The 26,590-nt window shown below is 35.5% G+C and overlaps 1 protein-coding gene across 16 annotated transcripts in view; it reads right to left on the reverse strand.

The window, feature by feature from the left end:
* Positions 1-26,590, reverse strand: part of NRXN1 (neurexin 1) — a 1,133,364-nt gene that overhangs the window by 601,163 nt on the left and 505,611 nt on the right. For 9 of the 16 annotated variants that reach the window (XM_025353841.1, XM_025353843.1, XM_025353846.1 and 6 more), the window contains 3 exons: positions 25,092-25,295; positions 22,493-22,519; positions 168-290 (listed from right to left, as the gene is read on the reverse strand). In XM_025353841.1, coding sequence (XP_025209626.1) covers positions 168-290; positions 22,493-22,519; positions 25,092-25,295 — 354 coding nt within the window. The remainder of the gene's footprint in view (positions 1-167; positions 291-22,492; positions 22,520-25,091; positions 25,296-26,590) is intronic. The other 7 variants (XM_025353854.1, XM_025353853.1, XM_025353851.1 and 4 more) reach the window with 1 other exon arrangement.

Raw genomic sequence — 26,590 nt, forward strand, 5'->3', positions numbered from 1 at the left:
AACAGACTGCTTATTTAATAAAATTGTTACTAGAAAAAATCAAATAAAAATGGATTGTGTGTATAAGCTTCAAGTTGTGTACCAGCTTTGGTGTGCAAAGTCACCTGCAAGAAATGAGAGTCAAAAGTGTTAGCATAGGAAAATGCAATGGGGACAGGGGTGCTTACCTGTCATGGCCTGTTGGTCATCCACCGTTAACTTTAAACTTTTTCCACGCCGAACTACACGCACTGTGTGCCACTCGTTATCATTGAGGTTATAGCCGGCAAAAAGAGTCTCGGGACCTTTGCCTGTAGAATATGCCAAACAGTCATTATGGACACTCAGAATCAGTCAAGCAAATGAACCTCACAGAGAGTGAGAGAAAGAGACAAAGAAGCGGGGAAGGTGAGGGACAGGGTAGAGAGAGAGAAGAGAGGAAGAAAGAGAGAGGAGGGAGAGAAAGGAGAGAGAGAAGAGAGGTGGGCTGGACCAATTTTCAAGCCCATTAGAGTCATAGCAAGCAAGGAAAATGACAAATTTACAAACATTCAGGTGTGACCATTTAAGAATCTTTAACCCTACGCATTGATCTATAACAAGTAAATTAACCTGCTGTCATAAATAGGCACAGTCAATATAGAACTGGGAACCCACCCAAATTTAAACACAGATTTTAAAAATAAATTCTCTGATTTTTGGTTACCACTTTCCTGCGAACAAAGTGTCTAGCCATCACATAACCTCTGAGTTCTAGAAGATATCTGACTGCAGCTCACAAGCTAATCATTTTCAGTGAGATAAGTCTTCCAGTAGACTCTGGGAGAAGGTACTATCTTGTGTGATAGCTGCTATTCTGCTCTTATGCCTGGTACCTACAGTGCTCAACAAGTTCTTAGGTTCCTTAGCCTCCTAAATGTATGGAACGTTGAGTCTAAAAAATACATAGAAATAAACCTTACAACTAATTGACCTGTATGTCACAAATCTCTCTGTGTGTGGTGGAGGCACTTCTGGCAAGTGTAGGTATACGTATTGACTCACAGTAAGTGGACTGAAAAAAAGGAAAGAAAAAAAATAGGCACAGCCAATAATGGGCCAACTGTTGAACATGAAGGAAAAGTAGTGATGTTAACCAACGGGAGATGACAAGGGATTACCAGTGGGCAGTGAGTGGGCAAGAAGTATAACTTCTTGTTATACTTCTAGTGAATAACTGCTAGTGAATCTATATAAACCTACGCAAATGAAATTTAAATGGACTCAGCAGAGACACATGATTTCAGAAAGCTGTTTGGTAGAAATTATTGAAATGATTAAGTTAGACTATATCCCTCACCTCAAAAAAAAAAAAAAAAAAAAAAAAGCAAAGGAAAATGCTTCTAATATAACTGGATAGTTTTATTTAAAACATAAGTATTTCTACTAATCTGACATTATGAGTCATTGAGAAAAAACAACATTAAAGATACATTGTTTGGTAATGATATTTTTCCTTGGTGTTTTTTTTTTTAAGTATGGAAACATGGTGGTACATTAAAATAATGAAGGGCATTATATCATTGAGTTTCATGGCTTTCAATGGATTGAGAATCAGGATTGGAGTTCACAATTTGTTTAACCAAATTCTGCCAGCAAAACCAATTAATGCCCAAGGATCACAGGAGGATATATGAGAAAGTAAAGATACAGGCCAAGGAGAAGAAGAAAAGTAAAAGGAGAGCGAGAGAGATCGAGTAAGAGAGAGAGAACCGAGTACAAGAAAACCTGAGTTTTCCATCCACATGAGATCATTGTTTGCTTTCAGAATTACAGCTTATCCACCAGCCTATTGATTTCTCTCTTATGGTGCTACTAATAATTCAAGTGTTGCATCCTTGGCTGGTATATCTCAGGTTAGAAATGAGCCAGTGATACGAGGTAAATTTTACAGGATGAATTGCCTCAGTTATTTATATCTTTTTGTTTCTTTAGAGAAATTAAATTACAAATCCAGACACATGAATTTAAAACTATTCTAGATATAACAGTTTTAAGAGATTGATGGCTAAATAACTAGAGAAAGCCTGCTAGTCCAGCAACTGCAAAATACTTTGAGATCAAATGTTGAAAGCAAGTTCCAGGATGAAAAAAAAAAAAAAAAACAACCTCTTTCTAAATTCAATAGTGAAGAAAGAATTGTTTAATAACTCTGCAGCATCTTAGCGTCCTGCTGGCAGTAAGGGTCATCTTTCATTTTGATCCTTGAAAAGAGAACACATCATTTCATAGCTATTTTTACAGGGGATTTTTTTTGGTAGAAATATGTGCTTTTGAAGCAGCTTCACTTCTATTCTTTTCATTTTTAAATATATTTTGTCAAGGAAAGGAAGCATACATAAGGGTGATATCATCGTTATACCCCATCCTGGGCTTGATCTTGCAGTAAAGTCATAACGCTTAATCTATGCAACAACTATTTCCATAACAACAGGCACAAAATCCAATTAAAAATAACCCTTTGGTTCATAAAATTCTCTGTGGGCCAAATTCTAGCTCCTTTCATGAATTATTAAAATTGTGAACAGATTGATTTTGGAAGATAAGGTTTTTAAAAAGGCACTTAATAGTCTTCACTTCAAAACAATGTTACCCATGCAGCATGAAGTGTAATGGAAAGTGCACTAGACTAGGGAGTTAAGAATTGAGGTTGCTAGATCATGATTTGCTACTAAAAAAGAAGTTGGGGGTTGGGTAGTGCTTAATATGTAGCAGGCACTTTGTCTGTTGTCTGGTTTCACCTTTACATTATTAATCTACAGATGTGAAACTGAAGGCCTATAAAGCTAAAACTACTTGTCCCCAGGTCACACAGCTAAAAAGTGGTAGAACCAAGTTTCATCCTTGGCCTGACCTCTTCAAAGCCTGCATGCTTTTCCCTGCATCATCCAGACTCTTAGTTATGAGACTCTTTGGCTAACAACTTAACTTCTCACTTTCCCCATATCGGAACAAAGGAGGTGGGAAAGATGCTCTTTGTGGTGACTCCCAGCTTGGCCTACAGAATGATCACACTGCTAGCAAATCCTACACATGCTCTGGATAAGTCCTGGTGGAAGCAAATCTCTAAGTAATACAATGTCTACCAAGGGATGCTGAAATGACTGCTCCTAAAGATATGAAACAGAAGAAGGAACATCATTTTAGGACCTGTCTCCACCCATAATCAGCAATTTGCTAACACACTCAACTTCTGGTGCTCTCAGCATTCCCATCCATAAAGTGAGGAGAGTTTCCAGCTGATCTTTATAGTTCTTTTAGAATTTCACTTTCTCACAGAATTCAACATATACAAACTTGTTAAAGAAAGATGGTTTAACTGTTGAAATTTTGAATTTAAGAGTTTATCCTCTTGCCATATTTTTAATGGCAAAATTATAGTAACTTCAAGCTGTTAATGACTTTTCAAGATTTCCTTTCCTTCGGGGGATATCAAACCATGTATCAATTGTGCCAACGTCTTTCTCCCTGCATTAATGCACTATAGACTGAATGTGTGTGTCCTTCAAAATTCAGTATGTTGAATTTCTAACCCCCAATGTGATGGTATGAGAAGGTGGGGCCTTTGAGATATAATTAGGTTTAGATAAGGGTGGAGCCCCATGATGGAATTAGGGCCCTCATAAGAGGAGGAAGAAACACCAGAGCTTCCCCTCTGCCATGTGAGGTTACAAAGAGAAGGCGGCTGCCTACTAGCCAGAAAGAAGGCCCTCACCAAGAGCCAAATCTGCTGACACTTTGAACTTTGACTTCCAAGTCTTCAAAAAACTGAGGTGGAAAAAAAAAATTCTGTTTTTTTAAGCCATCCAATCTGTGGTATCCTGTTGTAACAGCCCAAGTCGATTAACACTGTGGACAATATTTTAAAGACTTTTAAGAAAGTCTATAGCTGGCCAGGTGCGGTGGCTCATGCCTGTAACCCCAGCATTTTGGGAAGTCAAGATGGGAGCATCACGAGGTCAGGAGTTTGAGACCAGCCTGGCCAACAGGGTGAAACCCTATCTCTACTTTAAAAAAAAAAAAAAAAAAAAGTAGCTGGGTGCAGTGACAGGCACCTGTAATCCCAGCTACTCAGGAGGCTGAGCAGGAGAATTGCTTCACCCCAGGAGGTGGAGGTTGCAGTCAGCCAAGATCTCGCCACTGCACTCCAGCCTGGGTGACAGAGTAAGACTCCATCTCAAAAAACAGAGAAGCAAGAAAAAAAAGAAAAGAAAAAAAGAAGGTCCATAGCCTTATTTCTATTAAAAGACATCATTCCTTATGTTTTGTGGGGAGTTTTGATTTGTTTGTAATTATACACTTGAGTTTTACTGTAACATATTATTTAAGTCATAGAGGTATTAGGTTTTCATTTTATAGTTAAAGAAGCAGATTTAAAAGGATTGAGTAAATTATTAAGTCTCAAAGACAGTAAGAAGTAGAGAGAAAACTGAGATTTTGATTTTCTATTTTCATTAAAATGTGTTTTCCACAGAAAATGATCTGCAAGTCGTGTAAGAGGTACAATGGGGCTGAATGCCCACAGTTAATATTTCACCAGACCAGGTCAGAATTCAGCTTTACAGGCTAATGTTATATTAAAGAATTTTAGAGCTAGGAGGGACAAGAGAAGTGTAGAATTTCAATCATCATCTACAAATAAGAAACATGAAGTGCAAAGACATTAGATGATGTTCCTATCGTCACAACTGCTAAATGAAGAAGCCTAGGTCTCTAGACTGTCAGTCTAACAAACTTTTTTTTCTAAATTTATTTTTAAGACAGAGTTTCACTCTGTTGCTCAGGCTAGAGCGCAGTGGTGCAATCTTGGCTCACTGCAACCTCGGCCTCCATGGTTCAAGTGATTCTCCTGCCTCAGCCTCCCAGGCAGCTGGGATTACAGGCACCCACTACCATGCCCAGCTAATTTTTGTATTTTAATAGAGATGGAGTTTCAAGGCCAGTCTGGTCTCGAACTCCTGACCTCAAGCAGTCTGCCAGCCTTGGCCTGCCAAAGTGCTGGAATAACAGGCGTGAACCACTGTGCGCCCAGCCCTAACAAACTTTTAAAACATTATTCTGCTCATTAGACAGTGCTGATCTAGAATGAATTTCTCAAGTCACACCAAAATCTGAGTCTGAGTTTAATAAGTCTGTCAGTGCTTTTCAACAGAGTTTGACCTAATCTGTGGTCTAACTGTTTTGTGCCTGGTGATTTTCACTGGGTCTGCTGATGACCCTGTAGCTAAAACTTATTGATAACAGATGGAAGTAGAAGCAATAAACATTTCAGTTTCCCCTGATTCAGTGTAAGTTGAGTGTTCTTCCACAACCTACCCATCCATAAATTCGAGGTGTCTCTAAAATGAACTCCTAAGAAGGGCTGGAGTTAACCCTAACTTGAGGCATGGTATAGACAGAGGAAAGTGTGTGTTAGCATGTGTATGTGTGTATGTGGGTGTGTGTGTGTGAGAGGGATAAAGAGAGAGAGATACACTCAAAAGATGGTAGATTTTTGGCCATGTTAGTAACCACATTTGCTAATGACTTTTACTTCCATTTTTGCATCAACATGATTCTTAGGTTTCTTTAAATATTAGTCTCAGAATAAAGGAAATTTCATGTTATAATTTGTAGTTATGGGAGTTAGTGGTAAAGAAAACTGGATTTTGTCCCTAGTCTGTCATCAACTAATTATGTCACCTTGAAGATGGCATTTATTCTCTCTGTTCCTTTTTATCTGTAAAATGATAATCCCATATAAAAGCATATTTAAAAAACTTTCCTACAGCCAACTTCAAACGATTGTCATTCTTAGAAGGACCAAAACCACCTTGCAGCTACATGAAAGACTGCAGTGTTATAGTGACTATCCTAAGTGTGTAAGCTTTTTATTTTTATTATTACTATTACTAATTTCATCACTTTTGGTTTGGCATAGTAGGCAGAGGGCAGACAGAGCCTTAAAAAGGCTCTTCTACCCAAGAATTACTAAACTCAAGTTGAATCCAGAGGACAATATTGATATGTGCTAGAAAATGTGTTTATTATTTTATATAGTCAAATTTTAATGGTGATAACTGTTTTTTTTTTATTTTGACAACATTCACAGAATACAGCACCAAACAATCAATAAATGATCAAGCAGGAGCAGGGACATTCTGCTCCGTATACCAGGATATCCTCCCGCTTTATGGACAAGTTCAGTTTGAACACTAAATCATAGACCAGAAACTTATGTGGGAAAATAATGAAGTGATCTTTAAAGCACATTTTCTTTTACTTAAGGCATATTATTCTTTCATCTGCTCAAAGAATAAGACCAGGGAAGGGCAATGTGAGAGAATCTGACTCGGTATTTCCCGAAGCTTGCCTTATGCAGGCCAAGTATGGTTGTGCAGTGTCAAAATCCAGGAGCTCAACTGGGGCCAAAGTTTCATTATTATTTTTAAATCAGTGGAATTACTTCTTTTCCACAAATAATCTTGCATAAAAGAATACAGAAACCATATAAAGGAGGAGTTGTCCTGCTAAGAGATAGAGGCAGGATAACTTGTCCCCTGAGGCGTCACCTGGAACCTCTGGACTCTGCAGTTCTTGTTTGAAAGTCAATCTCAAACAAATAAATCCCCTCAACTAGGGGGTTTATTTCTCCCTTTAAAAAAAGAATAACTTTTTCATAAAACTCCAGCCAATGCTTGTTAAAAGTATTTTCAAATAACCCCTTGTTTTAAAAATTACATTTAACTTGCAAAAAGGATTTTTGTGGCCTATGAATTAAAAGCTCTTTCTGCAGAACATCATGTATTATGCATATCAAAGCCTACCAGTTTCAGTCTGTCCACATTAACATCCCTCTAACATGAATTCCCTACACTCCCTTAATTGCGAAGCTTAAATTCATAGATCCTCTTCTAAAGATTTAGTAGATCTTTTGTTCTTCTTCTTCTTCTTTTTTTTTTTTTTTTTTTGAGACCGAGTCTTGCTGGGTCGCCTAGGCTGGAGTGCAGTGGCGACATCTTGGGTCACTGCAAGCTCTGCCTCCTGGGTTCACTGTTCACGCCATTTTCCTATCTCAGCCTCCCGAGTAGCTAGGACTACAGGCGCCTGCCACCACGCCTGGCTAATTTTTTTATTTTTTCTTTTAGTAGAGATGGGGTTTCACTATGTTAGCCAGGATGGTCTCCATCTCCTCACCTCTGATCCGCCCACCTCAGCCTCCCAAAGTGCTGGGATTATAGGCGTGAGCCACCGCACCCAGCCAGATCTTTTCTTCTTATGTCATATGAGTTATGCAACAGATTGGCTTTCCTTATTTTCCATCCTTAGGGAGCCAAGATTCAGGAATTTTATTGCATTTCAGCAACTTGAATTTTTTCCCTTTTTAAAAAATTTCATTTGACTTTCTTCCCCAATGATGTTACGATTATTTTTGTTAATCACTATAAATTATACTTGAAAGTACTGAAGCACAGACTACTAAGTGAATGTATTTAAGAAAGAAAGAATAGCATTCAACGGATGCAGAGCTACTTAGTCCAACTCTCCTTTTACAGACATCTCCATGGGAGGAGAGTTGCCTTGCCTCTGTCTTCCTTGTTATTCGCAGGGTGAAACTAATGCCTGGGCCTCAAACTTATTTAGGACCTAACATGCATTACCGAATTATCTGGCCAAAGTCAGAGAGGGTAAACATTCTTTGACCTTTGCATATCATTCCTTTCTCTATTTATATTTATACATATTCAAAAATATTGTTCTAAATACATTTTAAACAAACCCACATGCTTTGGGTAGCAGAATCAGTACAATTTACAAACAACCTCACTGCCATACACAGTTTGGGAAGCAGTGATGAAACAGGTGTGTTTTTTCATGTACCTCTTCACATTTGGTTCAAGTGTAGATTCTCACATATTTCAAGGGAGATCTGCATGCATCGTAAGAAAGGCTTGAACTTGGTTGAGAGTTAAATAAACTTGGATTTGAAAGCAGGTTTTGCATTTTCTGGTTGCTTAGGCTTGGGTATGTTAGTTTCTTTGAGCTTTCCTTCCATCATCTACAAATGTGCAATAATAATGCCTACTTTATTTCATAGGTTTGTTGTAAGGACTAAGGAATATAACAAATCTAATGTGTTTGGTGCTTTGCACTTTGTGTAATCTCAATGAATATTAATTTACTTTCCCTCCTTTTTATGGAAAATATGGAAAATAACAGTGCATGAGTTCTGCAAACCACCAAAGGATCTACCATCAAAAAATGATTGACAGCCAAATATATTATACATTATATAAAAATGTATATTGAAAGAAACATCCACAATTTTTATTTGAACAGGCACATTGCATAGTCTAGTATTTTGAAATTAGGACTCCCAAAGTCAAATTCTTTGGAACAGTCGTCATTTTAACCTGAGATTTCACAGTATTTGTGTTTGGTTATTTAATTCCTAAGCATTCACCCTAAATATAAAAATAAATGTAAAATACATTTACAAGAGAACCTGAAATATTTCAATAATGACCTGCTTAATAATCTCAGGGTTAAAATAAGATGTACATGATACTAAATTTGGATCCTTTTTGCTAGAAAGCCTTGTGTGCAAATATCTCATGAACAATTTATACTGGTTTATGAATGTGGAGGGAAAAGATAGTGAAGAGCAATAGAGAAGAATGAAACAAAGCGGAGACCCTTTCATTCAATGCAAGCAAAGACCTCTAAGAGACAAAACTGGCAGATGCCTCTGGAACTGAAAGGTGGATGTGGCTGTACAGAAACTTGGAAAAAAAAATAGCAGTTATATTTGGATTTTTAAACTCTTAGATGTGTGTGCCACAAGCTTAAACTCACTGCATCTCTATATACCCTTTAGGTAGCTATCTCCCTCTAGTGGTGCATATATTTTAAAGAGGTTAACTACATAAGCGAACCATCTTTATGAGGTACCCTGCTTATAGTATATATACCCTGGTGTGGTTCTGAAGTTCCCTTTATTTGTCTTACATATTCATTGTAATTTCTATTTTAAAATTCTACCTAGTTATTTCAGTGGCAATCTGACTTGCTCAATTAAACCATTTATCAAGCATGAAGATTTTGATGGGTATTTCTGCAAATCCATCACCTAACAAACTGCACAGATGATGGGCAGGCAGGAATTTTTTTTAAAAGACTAGAATCACCTTATACGTATAAATTGGTTCTATATTTATACATGACTGTTCAATATATTTAGACCTACAGCACCTGGAAATTGAATTAGGAAGAGAAGTTACAGTACCATAGCATCTGAGAATTATGAAATTTTAAAACTGAATGGTCCATATTGTGTCTGTTGTTTATCCCATTTAGCTACTTACTTATTCTGAGTTCCATGGCACCCATATGCTATTAATTTTGTTTAAAATTTATTTTTTACCAAGTACCGATCTCAGAATTGGGAATATCCAAGTTACAGTCAAAGGAACTTACATTCTAATAAGTCAGAGGTCAAAACACTTTTTCTGTAAAGGACCAGAGTGTAAATATATTTGTCTTTGCCAACCATGTGTTCACCATTGCAATTCTTCAACTTTACTACTGCAATGTAAAAGCAAGCATAGAATGTATGTAAACAAATGGAGTGGCTGTGTTTCAATAAAGCTTCATTAAAACCGGGAGCTAGCTTGAGACCTATAGTGTTCAAGACCCTGTAAGATAAACATGTACAGACAATTTAAAATATCCTTTCCTGTAAATTTTGCATTGCATATTAAAGAAATAATAACAGAAACATACTCAAGAATTTAAGTGTGAGGGAACCTGAGTTTTAGATTTGATATTGCCATTAACTCTAACATAACCTTAAAAATGCTAATTGTCCTAACTCTTTTACTGCTGTTTGTTTTCTTAAGAAACAACTAAAAGCAATTTTTAAAGGTTTTAAGCCCAGGCTCCCCACCTGCGAGGCCACAGACAGGTACCGTCCATAGCCTATTAGGAACCAAGCCGCACAGCAGGAGGTGGGCAGCAGGCAAGCCAGAGAAGTTTCATCTGTATTTACAGCTGCTCTCCATTGCTCGTATCACCATCTGAGCTGCACCTCATGTCAGATCAGTAGTGGCATCCGATTCTCATAGAAATGCACACCCTATTGTGAAGTGCACATGCGAGAATCTAGGTTTCATGCTCTTTAGGAGAATCTAATGCTTGATGATCAGTCACTGTCTCCCATTACCCTCAGATGGGACTCTCCAGTTGCCGGTAAACAAAATCTAGTTGTACTGATTCTACATTATGGTGAGTTATATAATGATTTCATTATATATTACAATGAAATAGTAATAGAAATAAGGTGCATGATAAATGTGATGCACTTGAATTGTCCTGAAATCACTCCTGTCTGTGGAAAAATTGTCTTCCATGAAACCAGTCCCTCATGCCAGAAAGTTTGGAGAATGCTGCTTTAAATGACACAAATCAATTGACACAAATCAATTGCAAAGTCCTTCTACTTATAAAATGTAGGATAAATTAGGTTCCTTTCCTTTTCTGCAAATTTACAGTAGAAACATTCATTAAATGCTCGCTCTGTGTGTGTGTGTGTGTGTGTGTGTGTGTGTGTGTGTGTGTGTGTGTGAGAGAGAGAGAGAGAGAGAGACTGCATGCACCTTTGTTTAAAATTAGGTAATTAGGTTTCTACCTATATCAACTTTTCCAGGTACTAACAAGTTTTATTTGGCAGTTGAGTTTGGGGACAGTAGTCTCTGGAGTGAGACAGGACCTGTGAGAAGCTGGAAGCAAGCCTTGTCATTGTGACAATGATGAGAAGATAGAAACAGAAGCAGGAGCTACCACTGCTTGATGCCTGAGTCATGGTTGCTGGCAGCAGTACTTCCTACCTACAAATGATGAGAGGATATGTTTCCCAGGTTGTAATTATGACACCTTCGGCCTACTATTTGACTTTACCATTACTTTCTGGTTTTAAAATAATCTTTCCTTCAGTTAAAAAAATTCAAAGGAGATTAACTCCTCATTACAGGTCTCTATTTTATCCTTCTCAATTTTTAGGTATTGAGTTGCAAGTGAAACCTGTTTGTTTTAATTTTTCACAAGAATCAGCTAAAACATCCAATTACAAATTAAATTTAGACATGTAAATGACACTTCTAAATTGTCCTTTTTCTGCCTCTTAACATTACTAGAGGCATGATGAGCCACGTAATTTGAGAGGCCAGTGCAAAGAAAAATGTGGAGTCCTTATTCAAAATTAAGAATTTCAAGATGGTACCAGTAGAGCATTAACGCAAACACAGGGCCCTTCTTAGCATATGGCGCTGCGTGACTGCATAAATTGTATGCTGTTGAAGCCAGTCCTTATTAGGAGTGTAAGTTTTGCACTTATTTATTTTTGATGCTTCCTTTAGTAAATTCTACATTCAGGAATGAGCAGACAAGGCTGGAGGCAAAATTCTTCCTGTATCTATGTGAGAAGCATGGTTGAATCACCTTCCCCATAGTGTCTGCACTTAATGACATGGCCTCTGGGGTATCAGAGAAGCTGTCTCAGGCTTGTCTTGCTGGCCAGGCCTGGTGCCAATCACGATCTGGGCTTGGTGATACACCAATAACCCTCAGAACCAGGAAGCAAAACTACCTGCCGAGCCATGTAACTCCTCTCTCTTTTCTTCTCTATTCCTCCTCAAGTGCTCCTCGATTTAGCCAAGGATATACCCTTGAGAACTATTCAGTGTCCTTATAAAGAGATACTTGTCTCCTTTTTTTTTTTTTTTTTAATAAGCAAAGAGATAGAGTCCTAAGGACAGACACATTTATTTATGCTAAAAATACTAGAAATACGCATCCCCAGTTAAAAAGTACTTTGATTAAATGATATAAAGTCAGACATTAAGCTTGATGTTTGTTTTTCAAAAATGAACACTAATAACAGAAAAAAAGACATTTTACAAACTTTTAAAAATCCACTGGAGAAATTAGTCATGTGCTGACTAATTACATTGCATTTATTTCTTGACCCACAGACTGTTGAGTTTTATCCTGGTTCTACAAGTTATTAGCTGTGTGACCTTGAGCAACCTTCTTACTTTCTGCATGCCTCAGGATCCTCATATATCTCATAAGCTAATACTACAAACAATGCAAATGGGTTTAATGCACCTTAATAACTCAAAACTACTTTTAATCAAAGGTTTAATGCATCTTAATAACTCAAAAAGCTTACCATAATCTCATTTATGGTAAGCTTTCAATTATAGTAGTGATAATAGTAACTATCATCAGTATTATGTTGTCATTATTATCTTCTCCTCAATGAGTTTACAGTCTCAAAGAAAATATGATGTAGCTCAGTGCCTTGAACATAATGGTCATTCACTAAGTATTTGTTGAATGGGTTTATTTGTGTAAACTTTGTGGGACATTTTTTTAACAGTAGATGAAACATCCCTTGATATTAAATTAAGCCAAGTTGTTGATGAAAAATAACTCCATCTTTTAATGCCTCCATTCACTATGAAATGTAAATAAAAAGAAAACTCTGTCCTCTTGTTTTAATATTTAGCAGGATGGAATTTGGTAACCCCTACAGTTGGAGAACTTGAGTAAATTAGTTATCTGGATAACTATTTGGACAGTCTTTTCGCTCAGTTACAATGAAAATAAACTTAGTGATGCATACAGCCTAGTAGAACAAAATGACCTAAGGTCAGCAGTCAGTAACTTCCGAGTCCAAAGGAAACAGTTGGCTTAGGAATTGGGGGAACTCAAAACTTAATGAGTATTTAATTTTAAGAAAACATACATCTGTTCCTCAAGTGGATGTGACCTTGGAGAGTTGTTGGAAACACCCTCCAGAGACTTTTCTGCCATTTTCCTAAATGGTACCAAATTTATTCTATTATCTACAAAATAAATTTCAATATTTCTCGATGTTTCACCTCCTGCTCTATTTCTTCTGTCCTAAATATCATTGCTTATGCAAACAAATAAACAAGGTTAAAATCATCTACTAAGAAACATTTAGCCTCTGTAGCTTTGTCATTGATTGTACCCATTTATGACAGACAAGGATAAGTATCTCTTATGTAAATATTTTTCAGTGAGAAAAACATACATTTTAAGAATCATGATTTACTTTTTAAGAATATAATTACATTTACAACACAGCAAAAATGAACACAAATTAAATAAATATATTTCTAGAAAAAAAGTTTTAAAACTAGCAATCTTCAAATCTAATCTAGCTCATCTGGCAAGCTTAAGAAGTATAATAAAACAAGCCTAATATAATGAAAGTAACAATTAGACTGTGATTTTATTTTTTCAAAAGGTCAATTCCAAAATTCCAAGGGATGCTTATCACATATTAGGACAGCTAGCAGATATAAACTTGAATACTAAATAGTTCAATTTGCTTTTAAGTAAGCATTAAAACCTGAAAATATATTCAGCATTGGTGTAGTGTGAAAGAAAAGGGTTATACTGATTTATAGTGATACTCATTTAATGTATTTTATGAAATACATACACAATGCGAAGTTGTCTGAAAAAAATCAAAAAGCATATGGGTTCTGAGCATTTGGATATTTACAGAATGTAAACTGATATTCCATAAAAAAAGCCATGGATTATAGTCACAAATGCAATTTTTAAAAATTAAATATGTCATTCCATGTCTAAATGCACCACTGTAATAGTTATAGCATTCATTTTTATGAGGTCAAGAAGGATGTACATTTTTTCATAATTCAAAGTCAGTGAATTTACCTTTTACTTTCCATTTCTGCTTAAAATAAGGGTAGCTGAATATTATTAAGTACATGACTGAATTCAAAAAATTTAGTTCATCCTCAGTATTTTTGGGATACTCTAGTATAAACTTTTTCAAAAGTAAGAAGCATATTAGAGAAAAAAAAATCTAAGTTTCTGCCTTTATTAAGTTTATATATTTTCTCTTCCTTTCTTTTTACTGGGAAGTAATTATAATGCTTAGAAATCTATTTCTCAGTATTGTCAACTTTATGAACCTATTTGCTTAAAGAAAATACACTCTAAGAAATGTGACAATTGATGAATGGTAGCATCTCATGTGTCTTGCTTTCTTTTTGTTTCTTTACACAATGATTGTTCAAATGAAGGCTATGGACAAACTGTACATGATTATTAATGCATTCATCATGTGAAAATTAGAATGCAATATATTTTTTTCTAAGCAATGATATAATTATTAGCTAAATCCTTCTTTATTTGAATTTTAAGATTGTAATGATAGTGCTAACATAATCGTTTTCTTTAATCATCACTGGCTTATTTATTAAGCTAGCTTTTAGTTAGTAGCTTGAAAGCTATGATTCTCTTTCACCATTTATTTTAGTAACTGAAAAAACTTGGAATTAATTCTTTGAAGTATCTTTGGAAAAATGTCTTCTGAAATGAATGTCTCACCTTATGCTCCAGGAAATGTTCTAAAATGGCAATTGTCCAACAATAACAATAATTAAATCTTAGGCCAAATTAACTTGGTTTATTTGAAGAGACAGTGTGTGAAGGTTCCTTGGAGCTGGTCAAACCACTGATAGGAAGAAGTGTTGAGTTATGTCTCTGTGTCTGTTCCTGGTTGATCTTCTTAAGGTAAGATTATGTTAGATTTTCTATTAGTAGGTTACAGTCAATGACGATAACTTACACTAACACATCTAGAAGCATCCTGTCATATGTGGCTATTCAAATCTGGTTTATTTCTCATGATCTTGTTCACAGATGTTCCCAACAAGTTATCATCTGAAAAATCTGAGATCACTGAAGAATCATGGTATAATTACCTTTGTTACACATATTTTTCCTCCCTATTATATGTTACTTCAACTGGCTCAGTGACCTGGAATTGCTTTATATCACCTTGGCATAAAATCTAAGAGAAGCAATAGATTACATTTAAAAATATTGTATGTTTTAATCAAAGACAGGACATAATGTTACAAGATATTGCTAAAATAAGAGAACAGGGTGGAAAAACATTCCTATACCATGGCTCTATATTTTTAAAGAAGCACATATTATACATATTATACAATGTGTTATATATTAAGTCATAATGTGCCAAGTATTATGTGCTGTAAGGGCATTTAAAACATTAATAAAACTTTTCTGTGAAAACTGAAATCCTAGGCTAGTTTTATACATCTTCTGTTTCCTTTAGCCTCCAAATATGAATGTTATTTCTAATTAGGAACAAAATGTTGTTTTGAAAGATATTCATTCTATTTTAGTAGTCAAAATTAGTAGGTAATTTAGCCCGTAAATTAATTTAAAATATACATGACATATTACAAATACATGATCTAGTGTAGCTTTATCCTAAATATTGGCGGAATTGGTTTAAATTATCTTTTATCCACTTTTGTTTTTTTTAATCAAAAAAGCAAAGAAGAATATTGTAGAAATTATAGATGATGAACAGAAACAAAAAACTAAAACAGCAGATACTATAAACATTTAGAGGGATATACTTCCAGAAACATAATAGAAAAGCAATTTTGTTATGATGGTCCCTTGCCTGTTCCATAATTGATAACTCAAAAAAACATAGGAGATACTGATTACTCTAATTTTACTTAATTGATTGCATAAAGAATTACTTGATTATTAATATATTATTTTTAGCAGTATAAAATTTCTCAGTTGATTTATTAAACAGAATTTATTGTACGGGGTTTCTATGATTTTAATTTATTGTACTCATCATAATGTTCTAACTCCATATTTATCTGCCTATTTCAATACTGTTAGGTGAATATGTCTGAATAATAAGAGAACACCTGCATTATTGGATTAAATAATTTATATTACATTTTCTTTTACTAGAAACTGTTATAATTCAAGAAAAATCTGTAAAAACAACTTTAAGTCATGTCATTTTAGTATGTTCTATAATATTTTGGCTTTAATGTTTACATGCATAAACTATTTCCTTTGTACCTACCAAAATGTAAAACATTTTAGAATTTTTTAGGTTCTATAGAAGTTCACGCTTATTTACATTGGAAACTTCCTGATTTCAAAGCTGGTTGAATTATCCATGTATCTGAACATTTAATGGGTGCATTTCACTAGAAACCTACATTCTTCATAAGCAACATTTAAAAAGGGATTTTGTTAACTCATACCTTAAATCGTACATTTCAAAAGCAATTTTAACTATAACAGTTATCTGTAGAAAAAAGCAATTGTCTTTGAAATTTAATTTATTTCAATAGTACTATGCATAAAATATTTCGAGTCTGTATTTAGACTGATCTCCTGGGAAGTGCAATTGGAGAGTGAAGAATTTCCACAATTGTATGAATGATGCATTCAAAGAGCAAGTAATAATAAACAATCCAATTTTCAGTACACTAAAAATAAAGTAATTTAGCCGTTTAGTATTTCTTACTTATCTTCAGGAAAACTGTTTTCATAATGCATTTCTTATCCATCTTGCTTTTTGCTCACATTAATAATAAGTAAAAGAAGTAGATAAGAGTTCTGAGCACACAGAACATTTCAATTTCCAAATTCTTTGATCGTCTCATGATTTAAAGAGCCTTGCCCACTTGACTTATGTACCATATGTTAGCCAGTAATATGTTGAACAGATTGTAATTCTCACGGGTATTTTATAGCTAAACTGAAAAAAAATTCAGTCTGACAACATATAGAAAAGATACTTGCGTAGAAAGCTTGCTGCTCCTACATCTGCTCTGAGGAGAGTGAATCATGTGGCCTCTACTCTAATGACAGCTATTTGGATCAACAGTGGATCCAGTTGGATACACCAATTGGATCAGTTGCCACTAAAACTAACATCTAGTGAGTACCTTATGGGATGACCTGAATTGAAAGATTTATCCAGCGGGACAAGGGTAAGTAATGGATTCACTAGATTCTCTTTCTAGGAAAGTTGAATATACAACATACAGAGAGTATACAGTTAGTGAAAGGGATGACAGAAAGAAAGAGAGAGAAGAAAGGAAGAAAAGGAGGGAGGAAGGGATGGAAGAGGGCAGGAAAGGAAGGAAGAGAAGAAACTCAAAACAATGGAGGAAGTGGGTATATTTAGAAACGGCTCTTCATAACAACCCAGCAAAGAAAAACATCTGACCAACATGTTGTGATCTCTTAGATTTGGGGATATTTGTATAAAATAAACTCCCTTTTCAGAGAAACTAATAAGTCAAAGTTTAGAATGTTTCTTCTAAAACTTTCTTGGATTTCATAATACTTTTTACCTAGGCAATTGTTATAATGCCGACTCTCAACAATTGAAAATAATTTGATCAATCTGGTCAACACTCAAGAATGTTGCATTACTTTGAGAGTCTTTGCAGTATTTATAAGGAAATGCTTAAAGTGAAGAAATTAATAACTGTGCTTGGTTTCAACTTGCATTCTTAATCTGCACAAAAGAATAATTTTTAGAACATCATAGCATTTTATATTTGCATATAAGCAATCAATAGATTAATTATTCACTAAAATAGACCAAAGTCATCTACTTTTCAACCACTCACCATATCATTCTGTTGCCTAATCCACGTAGCCATCTAAATATGAAATAAAAGCTGTATTATTCTTTATAATTCTCATAAGTTTAAACATGTGGATAATTTAAATGGGCTTCCATGTATTTTTATTCCAATTTATTTATTTATTTTTTTGAGACGGAGTCTTGCTCTTTCACCCCAGCTGGAGTGCAATTGCATGACCTTGGCTCACCACAACCTCCGCCTCCCAGGTTCAAGCGATTCTCCTGCCTCAGCCTCCCAAGTAGCTGGGATTACAGGCACCTGCCGCCATGCCTGGCTAGCTTTTCTGTATTTTTAGTAGAGATGGGGTTTCACCATGTTGGTCAGGCTGGTCCTAGAACTCCCGTCCTCAGGTGATCCACCCACCTCGGCTTCCAAAGTGCTGGCATTACAGGCATGAGACACAGCACCTGGCCTCAATTTTGATATTTTTCTAAACACCCATTGCCATGTGCCAATACTCTGCCTGTTTTTAGTTGTTTTCTGTCAGAAATCTATGTTCATTCTTTACATTTTACATGCAATTTTTTTTAGATTTTTGCTGAAAATAATTATTTATAAACTTTCTTTTCATTTCCTTCACATATACTTTAAGTAAAACAAAACAGAAAAAACAACAAAATCAACGAGACCTCTGTTTTGTATATTTCTACTTTATCCTTATTCCTTGAGCAACTTCTATCCTAGACAGGTGGATAGCACAAGTCACTGACAGGCAATGACTGGCAGAATTCCACAAATCAAGTGACTGCTGTATGAAGGCAGAGGCAAAAGACTCCCTTTTACAGTTTTCTGCTCTCAGGCATCAAGTAGCGACTCTGAACTAAATATTTACTTTATGTTAACAAGCTCCAGCCCTCAGAAATTTCCTCCTGTCATTTTAAGTAGCTTCCCAAATGGCAGCCTGATCAAAGCAATCTAATATGGCTTAAGTGCCAGTGGTTGACATTTTGCATTTTTTATTGCCTTCCATTTTTATCTACACAAAAATTGGTGATAACTAATATCCAGTTGATCTTTTCATTCTGGTAATAAAATGATAACACAAAGATCTTATTATCTACTCCAGACACCCATCAAAGTACATTTTTCAATAACATACTATGCGAAGTGTTTCTTCCCTATACCCAAGTCAAAAGCGAGGTTAAGTACTTGTCCTTAGATGCCCCATTCTCTCCAATACTTGGGCACTGGACTGCAAATAGAAATTGAACTTCAGCCCTTGATGCTTTGTTCACACTAATGTTATATGTAATTTTGTTGTGTCTGCCTCTTAAATACATCATTTTCGGTGAGAAGCCAAAAGTACTTGGAAGGTCTGCTTAAATATTTTTTTAACCCCAAAGAGTTTTTATTCTTTTAAGAAGACAATAAAAAAGATAACAGAAGAAACAATACTGGAAATGGAGCAGTAAGAAGGGTGAATCTTAATAGAAAGAAAGGAAGTGCAGGTAGGTGCGAGAAGAGACAAATGTAATAAGGCATAAAGAAAGCCAAATAATGCAAACAAAACAAGCCCCAGAGATCATGAGTTTATTAAATCTATTTTTATATGGATGCAGAAGTGGCCCTGAGGATGGGTGTGGTGGATCACACCTGTAATCTCAGCAATTTGGGAGGCCAAGGCGGGCAGATCACCTGAGGTCAGGAGTTCGAGACAAGCCTGGCCAACATGGCGAAACCCCATCTCTACTGAAAATACAAAAATTAGCCAGGCGCGGTGGTGCACGCCTGTAGTTCCAGCTACTTGGGAGGCTGAGGTAGGAGAATAGCTTGAACCTGGGAGGCAGAGGTTGCAGAGAGCTGAGATTGCACCGCTGCACTCCAGCCTGGGTGAGAGAGCAAGACTCCATCTCATAATGAGCAACAAGAAACTGAGATGAGTCTGGGATTGTGTGCAGTCACACTCTGTTTGTAATCTGAAAGATCAAAACATACATTTGGCAGTGAAATGGCCATTATTCACAGAAACAGCTTTTTAAAGAAAGTACCCTATCTATATCTGAAAATAAGCTTTTTTATTTTTAAATGAAAAGAGGCTCTCTTCTTCCATTTAAGGATGCTTGACAGCTTTTCTTCCCAGGGGAAGAAACGGTAGCAATAAGGAATCTGACAGAGATGATACTTGGAATTCAGATCTGCCCTTTCTCAGAGGAAATTTTAACAAAGGGCTGTGCCCTAGCATGTCCATGGAAGACTCTGTCACTGCATCTAAACTACTGACACAGCAGTGGCAGGAAAAGAAATATATCTGCCATCTCTTATAGTCCTGCAGATTTGAATACAGAAACTAGACCCTCTACCCTCCTCACCTACCACCCATTCTTCACTGGCAAAGATTAGACAGTCTGACACTATGTATATTTTTCATATAAAGTACAGATGCTGTAAACTCGGTGGTGGGGTAGGGAAAGATAAGATGACTATAGGAAACAGCAGCACAATTTTAAGTAAAGGTAGAAAGGTGTTTCTGGGGAAGTTTCCATTCAAGCTTAATAACTTAGAGTTTAATATTAGTTTTTAATGTAAGATAATCTTTTATGTTTTACTTTGTATATTTCTTGTGATAATTTTCTTAAAAAATATCAATTGAGGTATTTCATATTAATTTCACAATACAGTTGATGTCTTAGGTATGGTACAATTTTTAGAGATAATGGTGTTACTGGCTGTTATTTAATAAATGTACATTAATTTTCTCAGTCTCAGACAAACCTATGGCTCACAGAGGACACATGTAATAAATCAGTCTTTCATTAAACTGCAAGTTATGCTGAGATACAGACATTGTTAATTTAGTTCTTATTGAGTACAAAACGCACGCCAAGTAGAAATCACTGCTCATTTAATCACTGTGTGTTAGGTTTGCATTATCTGGAATGTAAATTCCTCCCTTTCCTCAAAGGCGAGTCTATTTTATGGAACTTGGGTTTCTTACTACACCTGCCCCCTATTCCACGAATAAAACAGAGACAAAGGAAATGAAAATGTTACCTGTTGATTGAATGTTCTCTCCAGTGACTGCTGTCAAGTTAAGGAATGTACAGTCCTGTCCGATGTGTACACTGGAAGCTCACAATCATTAATTGAATTCAAGTATCACATACTCATTAAAAAGGGAAAACAATTCACTAAACAGCAAAAATCTTTGTCCTCAAAGGTATTATTTTGTGGAATATCCAGAGGAAAAATAAGACTATCCTCAATACTAGAGTCTCATGATATAAGCCAAATGGCAAACAAGTCTAACAAGGGTAATTATACTGTAAAGATACTTTTAAAAAATCATTGATATAGCCACAGAATCCAGAATAACATGATATTTGAATAATTTTCATTAATTGCTATAGTTTACAGAGTTACATTTTGTAAATTCAAAAAGGCATGCTTTGTTGCATGCTTCGCATAAATAAAATAAAAAGAGTACATAAGGTAGAGCTCTAGAAAGGAATATTGTCCCCACATGGATTTGCTAAGATACAGGAGAGATCAAGAAAACCTATAGCTGCAGTGAGACACAGACATGGCTTTGGCAGAGAGTATTTTGTGAGTTGCCACTTTGCCTGCATCTATGTCCCAGAGCTGAAAGCAAACTGGACCTGGTGTTAGATGTGCAAATTGTGTATTCCTTTTAGGAATGCATGGAGGAGATAGAGTTGGAGAGGAGATGACATATCTTTGAAAAATTCTACTTACGTGAGAGCTTTGACAGTTTATTTTCAGGAACTATTTTGTTTGAGATCTTTTTAAATGCCTGGGATATTGGTTATAATTTATTAACTTAATTTTTAATAAGTCATCATTCTGTTACTTTTTTATTTGTGTGATTGAGCAAACTCATTTTAATGTTATTTAAAAAAGAATATTAAATATATATGGATAGAATTATGAGTTGTAAGACGCACAGTGTTTGAAACAGTATGTATTTTATTAGAAAAATGGTCTTGTTTTTGCAAGTTTAAGACCTCTGTTTGTTCCTCAGAGGATGCCTTATTGCCACTTGAAAACATGGCCAATGCTTTGGGGACTAGACTCCATCAACTCACATTCAGCATTGTTTCGATAAAATAAATTTTAAAAATTCTTTATTATGACAATGAGAGATTAGAAGTTTGTTAGAACCATTTTATTTAAATTGTTCATGACTTTGTGTTGTGATCATTGGAGATTTCTTAATGTGATCAGCACAACCTGGAAAGGAAAAACCTGAGCATTTATGTACAGAAATAAATAGGTTTACTCTTAAGATAACACTACAACTCAAAATAAAATCACAGTCCTTTTATCCTTTCAGATTTTCATCCAAATTCAAAGAAAACTCAGTCCATGCATCTTTTCAGACTCATCAGTTTGCATGCATGTCACAAATTTGAAGGGTTTTGGTTATTTTTGCAGAGATATGATTAGGATGTAAAAATTCATCATATAAACATTCTTAATGATCAAAGAAGAACATTTTAGACAAGTAATTTTTTATGCCTATGTAAAACTTTAGATGGGTTTAATAGTAACTCTCGAAGTAAGAGGAATTAACATTTTTTTTTATTTTTTGTATTTGAGTTAAAAGATAAAGACAAAAGAAAACAAGAACCAGAATATTTTCTCCTATTTAGTTATGAAGAGAACAACTGGAGTCCACAAATGCCACTTGCAGTATCTAAAGGTCTATAAGGTGCTGGCACATTCTGTTACAAAACACTTGTCACCTCTTTTTCCACATAGAGGTAGGAACTGCAGTGGGAAAGTCTTCAGTTGTACCAATTTTTAAATGAATTTTTACAACCCAGATGATGGACTGGTATACTTTAAAAGTGAGTTCATGAGTTTTATAAACACATTTCTCTTGCTCTCTCTCTCTTTTTTTCTTGACTAGCCTACATCATAATGGAGGAATAACATTTTAAAAATTTTGAATAGGCACTTACTGGAATTACAGTTAATCCTGATACAATCTAGATGGGGAAGAATAGATGAAAAATGAAAATTCATCCTTCAAGGTAATAGCTGCAGACATCCAATAAAATTACAGTCCACCCTTCCGGGGACAGACACATGCAAATATGGCCACTCAGTATCATTATTCTTTACATACTTATAAAGCCCAGATGTATTATTATAAAAGTTTACCATTGGAAACAACAATAGAAGTTTTTTAAAATGGCCAATTCAAACAAAGCTACATGGTGACAAATCTAAGTGAAGTAAAGAGTTGTTAAATGTCAAAGATGTTTGGCTTAGACTGGCTGCAACTTTCTCCCCATCTGTGAAAGAACATATCACTGTTTTCCGCAAAATGTAAAAGTGCTCCGTCACAATGGGGTACAGTGCAGGTTCAGCTAGGCTCAGGCATCTTGGACCTCTGAAATCTAATATCCCACAAAGGCCAACAGAATCCTTCAGAATTGCAGTGGTCAAATGGAAAGCAAGTTAAAATTATTCTTATCTTGCTCTAAATGTTTTTGTTTTGTTTTTAAATTTTATTTGCTTGGGCATAAAAAGGTAACTGCCAGATGTTGGCTGGATTCCATACCTTGCGTTAATTGGAGGAGGAAAGAAACAACTGTATGATTCCTTTAGAAACTCCAGTGGCTAAGGAGCAGTCATTATTCAAAGCACACAAGCCTATGCCTCTCTTAGGAGCTAACAATGCTATCTCTATGTAATAAGTGTCATAGTTCCCTTGATTTTCCTTTCTTGATTTTCCCTTTCTTATACCTGCTTTATATAAAAGCAGCTACTATAAGAACAGAACATCTGGTATGGGTAACACAAACTGTAATTATAGTGGTTATTTTTAAAAGACTATGTAGGATGTTTTCTATTTATTTTATATATATTTGTTGGTTTGGGTTTTATTATTTAATGCCTTTGGGGAACATAAAAAATATAAACCTAGATTCTGTTTCCATATAGCTAAGTTTGTCATGTGTCGTCAACCGCATCAGAAAAGTGGTTGCAAACAGCCAAGGACCAGCACCTACACAGCTCTTTCTACAGAATGCTTTGCTGTTCGAAAATTCTCATGAGTGTTTCCACTTTGACTAACAGCAGCTTTACTGCATGCAATTAGGCGATTTGTTTTGATTGGCTTGTAATAACCTGTCATTGTCACTAGAGGGTACTCTAACAGAACAGTAAAGGAGAGTGCTCTGTGTTCTTAAAGTAGTATTTTTTAACCTTATTATTTAATTTCACTAATATTAATTAAATATAATTATATGCAATAAGATACCAATGGGATAATTTTATATTTTATGAGTTATCATTCTGCCCAGCACAATTTGAAAATGTAGGTGGGGTTTCCACAAATGCCTTACCTCATCACATTTTATTACTCTTTTTTTTTAGGTAAATCTACGTAGTTTCAAATTTTATTTTTCTCTCTCTGTTTATTCATTTCTATCTACGTGTGTTTAACACTGCCAAAAATACAGTAAAACCTCATTAATTTTGACTCCACTTATTTTGAAACAGTGATAACACTGCAAATTTGGGCAGAATATTAATTCTTCCTTTGATATGAGCAAAACTCTCTTAAGAGAAAAAAAAAAAAAGTTAAACTCATAAACAAGATTTTGAAAAGCCCAGTTTGAGAAAACAACTGATTTCCAGTACTTTATGTTGATGGCACAGTTGGCATGAAACAATGTGCTAATTATAATTAATTCTTATCCAACCACTAAAATCAGCCTAGACAGTCCTTTCCTTGATAAGACTTTCGAAACTATTATGATTTTGAGTATAATTTATAAAAAGTTAAAACCGCTTACACAAATTTTAAAATCTGCAATTCAGACTTTTTCCTAATTCAGCCTGGTTTTTCCCCATAATTCATCCAGATTGGTGAGGTTTTACTGTAATGAGTCTTTCTTAATGCTACAATTAAGCAGGAAAGCATTATCTCTCTGTAGAAGAGCCTGTGTCTCTAGTGTTCTCATGGCTGTTTGCTAAGGGCCGCAGACTTTGGGCATTGAAGGGTTGTGGATTGCTATTTGATAGCAAAATACCACTACACAGTACTCCAAAACAGAAAAGATGGGGTACCACAAAGGTGACTATTCAAAGGAGAAGCCCATGGAGTCGAGTAAGAACAGCTGTTGATCTCAATAACAAAGCAGAAATTTGATATTTTGTGCAAATCTTTTCTAAATAAACATGTTTTTATTTATCTGCAAAGATGTCACCTACAACCAATCTAAATGTTAGTGAATATATCAACAGAAAATTCAGCTTGAGGCAACTTCAGGCTTAATCATTTACATTTTCAGTTAACCTCACTGACAGACATGGCTTCTCTTTTAAGAACCCTCAGTGGTAGAAATCACAAAACAGTAAGTTATGTTAAACATAAAAAAAAAAATAAAAAGATGCCCCCCAAAACCTAAAATTACTTTAAATGATGGAAATAAGACCATTAAGTGTTTTAATTTTCCATGGCAAACAGGCTACTTGATCAATGTTTGCAGGCAAAATTGAACAAAAAGTAAAAAAGTGTTAGTTCAATGGGGGAAGGCAGGTTGTTACCTAGATTGACCGTCAGTTTCACACGTCCTGCATCTAGCTCCAGGCGGAGGGTGTCAGCAGAGTCTCTAGAAGTGGTTGCCATCAGAATGCCATATGCACGCTGGGATCGGAACCGTAAGGAAACATCCTCAGCCTCCGTGTGCATGACTACAGGGAGCTGGATTTTCATAAACATGCTCCCATCATAGCTCAAAACCGTTGCCTCTAGAGATGGAAAATGAATATAATAAGTTCTTGGATGGTAGAGTGCATTAATACTTTAATAAGGAAAAGGATCATTTATTATCACTTATTTAAGACTTCTAGAACAAAATACTACAAAATCAATTCATCTTCTTCAAAAATAAACAAAACTGTAAGCTGGAAAAGAGGTCAGAGTAGAGGACTTCCCTTGTGAGATATTTTCTAAAGCCCAGAAACAGAGATATCATCAGTTTCTTTTCTTTTCTTTCTTTCTCTCTCTCTCTCTTTCTTTCTTTATTTCTTTCTTTTTTGTTCCCATAGCACTTTCTACTTATAGCATTAATCATGTTGAATTTTGAGGGTTTGATTATGTGTCTCCCTTCTCAAGAGCAAAGATCACGTTCTTTTGTACAGTCACAGTGTTAGCCTAGTTTGAAACACCAGCAAAGTTGCGGATTTTTTTTGGGGGGGGGTTGTATTTGTTTGGGTTTTGTTGTTGTTTGTTTGTTTGTTTGTTTGAGACAAAGTCTCTATTCCCAAGGCTGGAGTGCAGTGGTGGGATCTCAGTGCAGCCATGACCTCCTGAGCTCAAGCAATCTTTCCACCTCAACCTCCTGAGTAGCTGGGACCACAGGCACATGACACCATGCCAGGCTAGTTTATTAGCACTTTTTTCTAGAGATGGATCTCCCTTTGTTGCCTAGGCTGGTCTCAAACTCCTGGGCTCAAGTGACCCTCTCACCCAGGTTTCCAAAAGGAATCTGTGCCCAGCCTCCAGCAACTTTTCAATTCATGTTTATGTACGGTGAGCCCACTGACCAGTTCTGTGAAATTGGTCAACCTTGCCTGGGCTCTGAATTATTCATCTGCACAATAAGAGGGTACTGCCAAAAGATTTCTTAGGGCTTTGATCTGTCCTAAAAACCTGTAGTTCTAGGAGAAGTTACTATCATCATTTTTTCATAATCTCTGCCCTGATGGAATTATTTTTAAAAGAAAAAAAAAAGAAATATGGCTTAACTGTAGGAATTGGGCCAGTACTTTACCAAAGGTGATGTTTGAAAAGAAAAAAGAAAAACTGATATTACCAAACAACAGATAACACTTCTTTTGAGCCATTATGTTTAGCAAGGTAATTTTTACAAAGGCTTAAACTGTTGCTTCCTTTTAAGGTTAATTTATAGAAGGGGAGTAACTTTAAATATTATCTATTAGCACAACATTGGTGTCCTGAATATGTTGTCACCCAAAGCATAATGATGTGCCTTTGTTATACTAAATAAGCATGGGGGTGGGACTGAGGAGCTTTTAAGGAT

Source organism: Theropithecus gelada, chromosome 13 (genome assembly GCF_003255815.1).
Source record: "Theropithecus gelada isolate Dixy chromosome 13, Tgel_1.0, whole genome shotgun sequence".
Classification (NCBI taxonomy): domain Eukaryota; kingdom Metazoa; phylum Chordata; class Mammalia; order Primates; family Cercopithecidae; genus Theropithecus; species Theropithecus gelada.